A 9,270-nucleotide genomic window follows, 5' to 3' on the forward strand; every position below is an offset into this window, starting at 1 on the left:
TAGCCTTGTAGAATAATCAGAGAGCCAACTTGGCAGGGTTAAATAAAAACTAAGAATCTGAGACAGCAAAAAACCAAAGTGAACATCAGCTGGCATGCTTAGAAGAATCAAAATAAAACTTGGCAATTGAGGAAAACATGGCAAGTATAATTGTACAAAAGGGAATGTAAGAGATAAGGAAGATGGAGGCAGGAAGAAACTGAATTTCCTGCACTGATCTGAATTAACTAGCTGCAGAAATATTTGAGTCAAGCTGTTTACCTTATTCTGGTCTATGACAGTAATAAAGATTGACTGACTCAGTCTAACTGCAGGAAGTAGCTCTGGATTCTCAGGTATGCTCTAAAATTATCCCTGCTGTTGGTGATATAATTGCATGATGTCAGATCTCTGGTCTTCAATGAAACTAGGGCCCCTTCCGCACACGCAAAATAATGCATTTTCAAACCACTTTCACAACTGTTTGCAAGTGGATTTTGCCATTCCGCACAGCTTCAAAGAGCACTGAAAGCAGTTTGAAAATGTATTATTCTGCATGTGCGGAATGAGCCTCTGAGATAACTATTTATGGTACAGGCTTTCATTTCCAGAGCTAATTCCTTTTTTTTAAATGTCTTTATTGATTAAAAAAAGAAAGTTTGTACATGAACAAAGAAAATCACTAACTTCACTATTTAAGTTAGTGAAAGAAGAAAGGATTCTGTGCGGAGAAGGGGAAGAAAGGGAGTGGGGGGGAGGGGGGTGAAGTTGGAAAGGAAATGGGAAGGGGAAAGGAATGGTGTTGAAAAGTAGAAAAGGTAAACACAAATTACATCCAAACATAAATATCTATTAACATTGGTCAAATCTCTACATTATTTCTTGTTTACCGGGAGGGTCTGGGTTGGGGGGGGGGGGGGTAAACAGACAGCTACATAACATTAAAACTTGTGGGGACTTCTCCTTCAGTCAATATTTCTCTATTACTTATTCTATAGCAGTATTTCTAACCGTTTCTTATTTCTTAAGTTTCCCTGATTGGGTAAATTATTTCCTTTTATTTGGCCCCTTATCCCCATTTTAAAGTTATCCTTTGAATTCTAATAGTTATAACATCATTACTTATTGTCTACTATATTCATCACTTATTCTATCATTTAGTACCGTCTTATCAAATTGGGATAAGGGGGTGATATATACAATAACAATCAAGGGTGAAAGAAAAACCATTTGTCAAGCATTCTATAATCACATAATGTACAATCAGTAATTTAGTATTCAATTGGAAAATAAGACACATCTAATTCTTTTTTTTTGATAATCCATCCAGAGCTTCCAGTTTTCTGTATATCTTTCCACTGGGAGAAAGTTCACTTGGTGGGATCCCTTGTCCATTATAAACATTTGCTGGACTTTGTTCTTCCATTCTTCGTTTGACGGCACTAAGTCTGTTTTCCACAGTTTGGCCAAGGATAGGCGAGCTGCTATAATTAAATAAGACAGTAAATAGAGTTGGGATTTTGAGAACTGTTCTCCCGCCATGCTGGGTCCTAAAAGGTACGTTAGTGGGGTTTTTTAAAATTGTTTTCCTATTATTTCATTTATTTCATTATGGATTGATGACCAATATTTTTGAATTTTTGGACAGGTCCACCATACATGGAAGAAGGTTCCAACTTCCTGGCCGCATTTCCAGCACATCGGTGAGTATGATTTATTTATTTTAGACAGTGTTATAGGAGTTATATAATTTCGATAAAACATTTTCAAGTTGTGTTCCCAGTGGTTTGTATTTGGTGAACCTTTATATATATTGACCCAATACTTCTGCCACTGTTGCAGCATAATTGGTTTGTTGACGTTTTCTGCCCATTTAATCATGTTTGGTTTAATTACCTCCTCTTCTGTTTTTTGTTGGAGTAAACATTGGTATATTTTGCTAATCTGTTTAGTGTTATCTTCCATAAATATTCTATCTAAGTCTATATGTTTGGCTGAAATGCCCCAATTTTTGGTGTCTTGTTCCCAGCAATTCTGTAGTTGTAGGTATGTGAACCATTGACATGGTTGTCCGTCTATCTGAACTAAATTTCTTGGTTTCATTATGAGGTCGTTTTGATTTTTATAAGTTATGTCTTTATACGTTAGCCAGTCTTTATTATTATTTCTATCTCTAATCAGTAAACCTTCCATTCTTGATAGCCAGTTAGGGATTTTTATATAAAAAATATTCCTGTATTTCTGCCAGATCTTAAGTAATGTATTTTTCACTGTGTGTTCTTTAAATAACTTATCTCCTGTCGTTTTTCCTTTATGTGATGGCCATAAATAGTTATGCCACCCTTTTTGGTTGTGTATACTCTCAATGTTCAGCAGATCGTGATCTTTTAGACTGATCCAGCTCTTTACCCATGTTAAGGCTGCGGCGTCATGATACAGTGCCAGATCAGGAAGGCCATAACCACCTCTGTCTTTATGGTCGATTAGATGTTTATACTTAACTCTGGGTTTTTTCCCGCCCCAAAGGAATTTACTGATATCTGATTCCCAGATTTTAAATGTTTTTGTATTCGTAATTAATGGTAAGTTTTGGAAGGTATACATCATCTTCGGCAGGATTGACATTTTGACTATGGAAATTTTTCCAATTAGGGGGATATCTAGTTTCCCCCATTTATTCATTTTTTCCTTTATTTCATGCCAAATCGGGTTATAATTGTTCGTTATTATGTTTTTATTACTATTTTCCAAAATTATCCCCAAGTATTTTAGTTTCTTGACTATAGTATAGTTTGTTAATTTTTCCAATTTATGTTTATCTTGCTCTGTCAAATTTTTTGTCAACATTTTAGTCTTGATGTTGTTTGTTTTGAAGCCAGCTACTTTCCCGTAATGGGTTATGATGTTCAATAGGTGCTTTATTTTTTGGATTGGGTTTTCTATGAAGCATACCACGTCATCTGCATATGCTTTTATTTTATAATGTCTGCCTTTATGCTTCATCCCCTCTATGTTCTTATCTTTTATTATCTTCTTGAGTAATGGTTCCAGCGTGATAATGAATAAAAGTGGAGAGAGGGGGCAGCCTTGCCTTGTCCCTCTCTCGATTTTAAAGCTACTTGTTAACTCATTATTTATTTTTAAACGGGCTGTTTGTGTTGTGTATATGTTATTTATTCCTGTGAGGAAATTGCCTGTTATGCCTGAGTACCTCAAGGACAGCAGTAGGAACCCCCAATCCACTCTATCGAAGGCTTTCTCTGCATCCAGACAAATTATAGCAAAGGGGAGGTCTGGTTTTAAGTTTAAGGCTTCTATCACGTTCAGCACTACTCTTACATTTCTTGAAATTGATCTGCCCGGTAAAAACCCCGTTTGGTCTTCTGTAATATGTTTATTTAGTATTGGTTTTAGTCTGTTTGCTAGGATTGATGCATAAATTTTATAGTCAATGTTCAATAATGAAATTGGCCTAAAATCTTTAGGTTCAGGGGTATTTGTTGTTGGTTTTGGTATTAGTGAAATCGTTGCTTGTTTCCATGAGTCTGGGATTGTTTCCCCTACAAAGACTTCATTCATTAACTCTGTGAGAGGTTCTATTAGTTCTTCTATATAGTTTTTATAATATAGGGCTGTGATCCCATCCGGACCTGGCGATTTGTGTTTTAATTGCTTAATTACTTCCCTCACCTCACCTTGAGTTATTCTTTTGTTTAAATTTGCTAGATCTTCTGGAGAGATTTCAAAGGGGGGTTGTTCTATTAGGTACTCTTCAATTTCTTGTTGTATCGCTCCTCCTTTCTCATAGAGCGATTTATAATATTGCCTAATTATCTGTTTAATTTCCTCTGTTTCGGAAGTAACTTTAGAGTGGTTTAAAATTTGGGAGATAATATTGCTTTCAAATCTTTTCTTAAGTTTGGCAGCCAGCCATTTCCCTGGTTTATTTCCTTGGAAGTGATACTTTTGTTTCATATATATTTCCGTTCTTGTTGTTTCATCAGTAATTAATAAGCTTATTTGATCTTTACAAATTCTGATTTTCTTTTGCAATTTCTTATTATCTCCCTTTTTTACCAATTCTTTTTCTAATGTGTTCAGTTCCCTTTCTAACATTTCTCTTTTCCCTGTCCTTTGTTTTTTCAGCTTTATTTCCTCACTGATCAAACTCCCCCTAATAACTGCTTTATGTGCGTCCCAGATCATTCCATTGTTATTAATTGATTTTGTATTGATATCCCAAAATTGCTGTAATTCTTTTTTAACATTCTCCTTACATTTTTTATTTCTGAGCACCCAATCTTTGATGTTCCAGTTAGTTCTCCTATTGTGTTGTCCAATTTCCCAACTTATCGGGCTATGGTCAGATAGTATTCTGTTTTGGATTGTTATTTTGTTAGTCAAGGAGCTCAAAGATTTGGGTGCCCATATCATATCAGTCCTTGTGTGCGTACCATGCCTTCCCGAAAAGTAAGTATACTCTAATGAGGTCCCAGCTTTTTTCTCCAGATATCAACAAGATTTAAGTTATTAATTATGTTAAAGAAGGGTTTAGGTAGTTTATTATCTCCAGCCAGCTTTTGTTTTTTATTTTTATTTCTTGACGTTTTTTTATCTTTAATGGGGTCTACTATTCCATTCATATCCCCTAATACGATCCAATTTCGGGGGTGTAGCCGAATTAAATGTTCATATAGTTGTGTATAGAATTGGGCCTTATTGTTATTTGGGGCATAGATTACAGTTAGTAATAATTTTTCTTTATTCCAATCTATTTCTATAATCATATATCTGGCATTTGGGTCTGAATAAATTTTTTTCGGTTTTAGTATATCTCGAATATATATTGCTATCCCTCTTTTCTTTTTCTTCTGTAGGGATGAATGGAAGAGCGTCCCCAGTTTCGAGTTTTGTAAGTATTTCTCGTTTTCTTTACTAATGTGCGTCTCTTGCAGACAAATTACATCATATTTACCTTTATAAAGCTGGCTGAAGATATTTTTCCTTTTGACCGGATTGTTTAACCCATTCACGTTCCAACTTAGAAATTTACAATTCAACATTTTATGTTACTCTTACCACCTAGTTTTCGATAGATTTCAAGTTCTTCTGGTTGCTGGTCAGGAAGTCTTGAGCTTTAATTGCAGAGTTGATGTTGTGGTATTTAGAGTTAAAGTAGAAGGAAAGGCCTTCGGGGATATTCCATCTAAATTTAACATTGTTTATTCTTAGGGTGTCGGCCAGGTTGTTGTAGTCTTTCCTTTTTCTTCTTATTGCCGTTGGAATCTCTTTCAGGATTATCAGATTCGTGCCTTCCAGTTGTATGTTAGTTGCTGCATGGTATCTTAGAATCTCATCCCTTAGACTCTTCCGTACACAATTGATGATTATGTCCCTGGGCAGTTTTTTGTCTCTTGCTATCTTAGAGTTAACCCTGTATAATCTGTCGATCTCTCTGACGGCATCATCTTCTTCTAAACTCCAGACTTGTTGTAGTAGTGGTAAGATCCGTTTCAGTAAGTTTTCATTATCCATCTCTGGCAGTCCTCTTATCCTCAGGTACGTTTCCTTCTGTTTGTATTCCAAAATCGCCATGAGTTCTGCATGCTTTTCTTGCTGTTCTTTGTAAGAATCCATTTTGTCTTCAATTTCTTCAATATGTTCAGCATGTTCATTCAGAGCTGATTTTATATGGCTCAATGTTTCGTCCATCTTTTTAATATGGCCAGAGTTGTCTTTCAAGTCCTTTTTTAAGTTTGTCATTTCTTGTTTTATTTTCCCAAATTCTTGCTCAATTTTCCCAAACTGTTCATTAGTTTCATTCTGAAACCTTATTATTTGCTCTTTGGTTTCAGTTTGTAGGTTAAGTACAGAGCTGATCATTTGTTCAAGTTTGTCCATTTTTGCCTCAGTGTCCTGAGATTTCTCTGGTGTTGAGCCTGTCAGGTTCACCAGTACTTTGGTGCTTTTGCTTTCCGCGGTGTTTCTCCTTGTAGCCATCACAGTTAGCAAAATCTATTAATGTCAGCAGTTCCTCCTAATCCTGACAGATTAGCTGTTTGTTTGTCCCGTTTGTCTCCCACTCCCTCTCAGTGGGTTTATTACAGCTTCAGACGGCTGGTTGTCATTTGTTATGCTCTGCGACCGGTGCAGCCTGCTTTAGTTTGCTCTTGCCGTCCCCTGTTTGTCTTTTCTTTCAGTGCTTGCTTCTCTTAACTTCTGGGATTGCCACTCTCTTGGTGGTGAGGGGGGGGGAGTTATGAATATTTGATTCACTTCCGGTCCTGGTCGGGCAAGGCTGTTTGTGTTGCAGTCTATAGTGCTGACTTGTTTACTCCTTCCTCGCTCGGCTTTATAGGAGAGGGGCGCTCTTAAAGGGCTACCGCAGATATGTGTCCTTTCACACTCCCCCCTCCAAACGACCCGTCAGCGTTGCCGCAACTTCTCACCTTAGCAGGTTTGTTACAGCAGTTCCGTCGTCTTTTTGCTCTTGTTTTCCCCGGTTTCGGCTTTCGGTTTGCAGTCTGTAGCAACGGCTGGAGAGGGATGCATGTGTGCGTGGTTTCACAATTGCCGCTTTAGTTCTTTCTCTCCCACTCAAGTTGCTCGGTTTCAATATGTAGTCCAATTGCAGAGCTTAGTTCTGTATCTCTGTGTCTCAGTTAGGTTTCTTATTGCTGATTGAAGGATCCTTTTTCAGTTTAAATTTCCTTTTTAATTTTTCACGTTATTTGGACGGTCAAAATGGCGCCAGCTAGTCCCGTTTTGGCGGACCCTTTCTTGGTGTGCTGGAGGATGAGGGAATCAGGGTTTCTTCACCCGTTTCCACTCTCTCCGTTTTTGAAGAACTTCTCCACCGAAGGGAGTAAGTTTGCTAATCCCCTCTATAGGGATTGTTGAGATTGGGTCCGATTCTCCAGAGCTGTCTCAGGAGACGTCCACCAGTCGCCACACTTGACCGGAAGTCTCCAGAGCTAATTCCTAACCAAACTGGAAAACAGAGTGGACATGAAAACCCACATTGTTGTGCTTTCTTTTAGGGGTGTGGTTTGATGCTAGAATTTTGAATCAAAATAAGGATAATTTCTGCCTTTTAGATTAATTTCCCATATCGATTAGAACTAATTAGCCCGTTCTTGGGTGCAGGCAGATTTGAGCCAAGGAGTAAGACAGAACCAGACTTTTAGAGTGGTTTTGTTTGTCAAAAATTAGCATGCTTGGAAAGAATTTCTATAAATTGGGTAGAATAGTAGGCTGGAGTATTTCTCTTGTGAGTTGGCAGTGTTTTTCTTTTCAAAGGTCACATGTTTCAATCAAAAAGTATCCATTATCATATTATCCTTTTTTTCTGTCTCCTCTAAAAAGGCCCAAATGCCATAGCCTTTCCTAGTGGTAATGAACTCTCACCTCTTCAACACTCTGCCACCCCTTTTGTCCATTTTATTTAGCTCTACAATTGACCAGGTCGAAGTCTCAGTTCCACCAAAGCAGGGTTAGTCCTGGTTAGTGCAGGAAGTCCAGGGTCATGATGCAGAGGCAGATAGACTCTTGCCTTGAAAACCCCACAAGGTCACCATAAAACAGGTGTGACTTGATGGTTTTATATATAAATGAGATGGAGAGACTTGAACTAGGTGCAGTATGTCAAATGCTACAGTGCTATAGATTTATATAAATGCACTATGATAATGGTAATTTTATTTTCAGTCCCTTTCCTAATAATCAAGACACAGAGAAAAAAGCTCCTTTTCAATCCCCCCCTCCCCCTGGCATGTAGAGAAGGTCCTAGCCAGTCTGGGTTCTGGAATTCATTTGAACTTAGTAACCACTCTGCATGACACAAAATCACATAGGTGTCATCTTGGAGTTATGAGGTTGTCCCAGTCTACCTGTCTCTATCAATACCAGTTCATCCCCATAAATGTCAGCCCTTCCTAAGGTGAAATAGCTTCCCCTGCTGTCATCCCAGGCAGCCATTTTGTTACACCTACCCTGTGTAAGAATTCCAAAGGTGCCGACAGGCTGAGAAAGATAAGAGATCTATGGTTCAGATATTTCCTATCAGACCATAAGTAGCTTTATTTAATTTTTATCTGTTTTTACTTATTTAGTACATATTTATCATATCTTTCCTTCAAGGTACTCAGAGCAGCAAACATTGTATTCTCCTATTCTCAGCTTTATCCTCATTCTACCCTGTGAGGTAGCCTAGGCTGAGAGAAAATGACTATCCCAAGGTCACCCAGTGAGTTCCTTGTGTGAGGCCAGAACTCATGTCCGGCCTACGCAGCTGTTTGAGAAAAGATAGGTTAGAAATAAATTCCCCAAAAAAGCAAAAGACATCTGACATCAGAAACAAACAGACAGTTTTTACTTAACACAATATAGCAAAGAACATAAGATCTCTGACAGAAGGTAAATTCTCCCTGGGTGCTCTCGAAAGAGACACCCCCCCTTCTGGGTGCTCTCAAAAGAGAGACACACCCACCATACGAAAGACCTTAGTCTTTATAGATACAAAGAATACATAATGCCAGTTCATCCCTCTTTACCACGCATACATAAATTCATATCCCTTTCACGTGCTATAAGCATGAACCTTAAAATTGGATAGTTCTGTCTCCTTGTCACATTAAGACAGCCTCTAATCTGAAGGAACTGGGTTTGATTCCCAGCTCTGCCGCCTGAGCTGTGGAGGCTTATCTGGGGAATTATCTGGGGATATAAATCCAAACTCCTCCTTCCTCCTCTATTCTACGTGTCACAAATGCTGCATGCTCTTAGCTCATGTCCCTCTACCCATATGCAAACGGCTGCAATAAAACTAACTCCTGCCTTTTCTGGTTTTCCAAGTTTGCTCCTGCAGAGAGATATGTCCTTAGGGTATGCAGGTTGATCTACCTACATTCTCTTAGATCATAAAACTTCCCTTTTCCCAGTTTGAAATGATTTAACTTTAACAGATTATACAAACATTGATTCTAACAATTATACCTTCGATTCTAATACAATAGAATTATAGTAAAATACCAGTAAATATGAATCTCTCATTATCATTTCTGTGTTCATTTAACATATATATATATATAAACATTTTTCCTACTTAACTAATCACATTCATTTCTAACCTCTGATCTGTTTTATGATTTTGTTATTCAAGTAGCTAGTTCTAACCAAAAACAAAGTTATAAAGTATATGTCTTCTGTCACGTATTAGCCTTTAGTGACAAGATCTTAAAGATGTTTATCTTTTCTTGCCTGCATAATCACTGACAAGCTTCTAACATGCCT

The 9,270-nt window shown here is 37.7% G+C and overlaps 1 protein-coding gene across 1 annotated transcript; it reads right to left on the reverse strand.

Moving 5' to 3' along the window:
• Window positions 1-766: 766 nt before the first annotated feature.
• LOC125425739 lies at window positions 767-6,064 on the reverse strand. Its single transcript, XM_048483316.1, has 2 exons — window positions 5,059-6,064; window positions 767-1,463 (listed from the first exon to the last, which is right to left on the reverse strand). Exon 1 carries the CDS (start codon window positions 5,977-5,979, stop codon window positions 5,062-5,064), a length of 918 nt encoding a protein of 305 aa, XP_048339273.1. The 5' UTR covers window positions 5,980-6,064; the 3' UTR covers window positions 767-1,463; window positions 5,059-5,061.
• Between the last annotated feature and the right edge of the window lie 3,206 nt (window positions 6,065-9,270).

Source organism: Sphaerodactylus townsendi, linkage group LG02 (genome assembly GCF_021028975.2).
Source record: "Sphaerodactylus townsendi isolate TG3544 linkage group LG02, MPM_Stown_v2.3, whole genome shotgun sequence".
Lineage (NCBI taxonomy): Eukaryota > Metazoa > Chordata > Lepidosauria > Squamata > Sphaerodactylidae > Sphaerodactylus > Sphaerodactylus townsendi.

Bases quoted from the DNA above. Each gene is read 5' to 3' on its own strand.
- LOC125425739 (XM_048483316.1), bottom strand. From the start codon at position 5,979: ATGGCTACAAGGAGAAACACCGCGGAAAGCAAAAGCACCAAAGTACTG.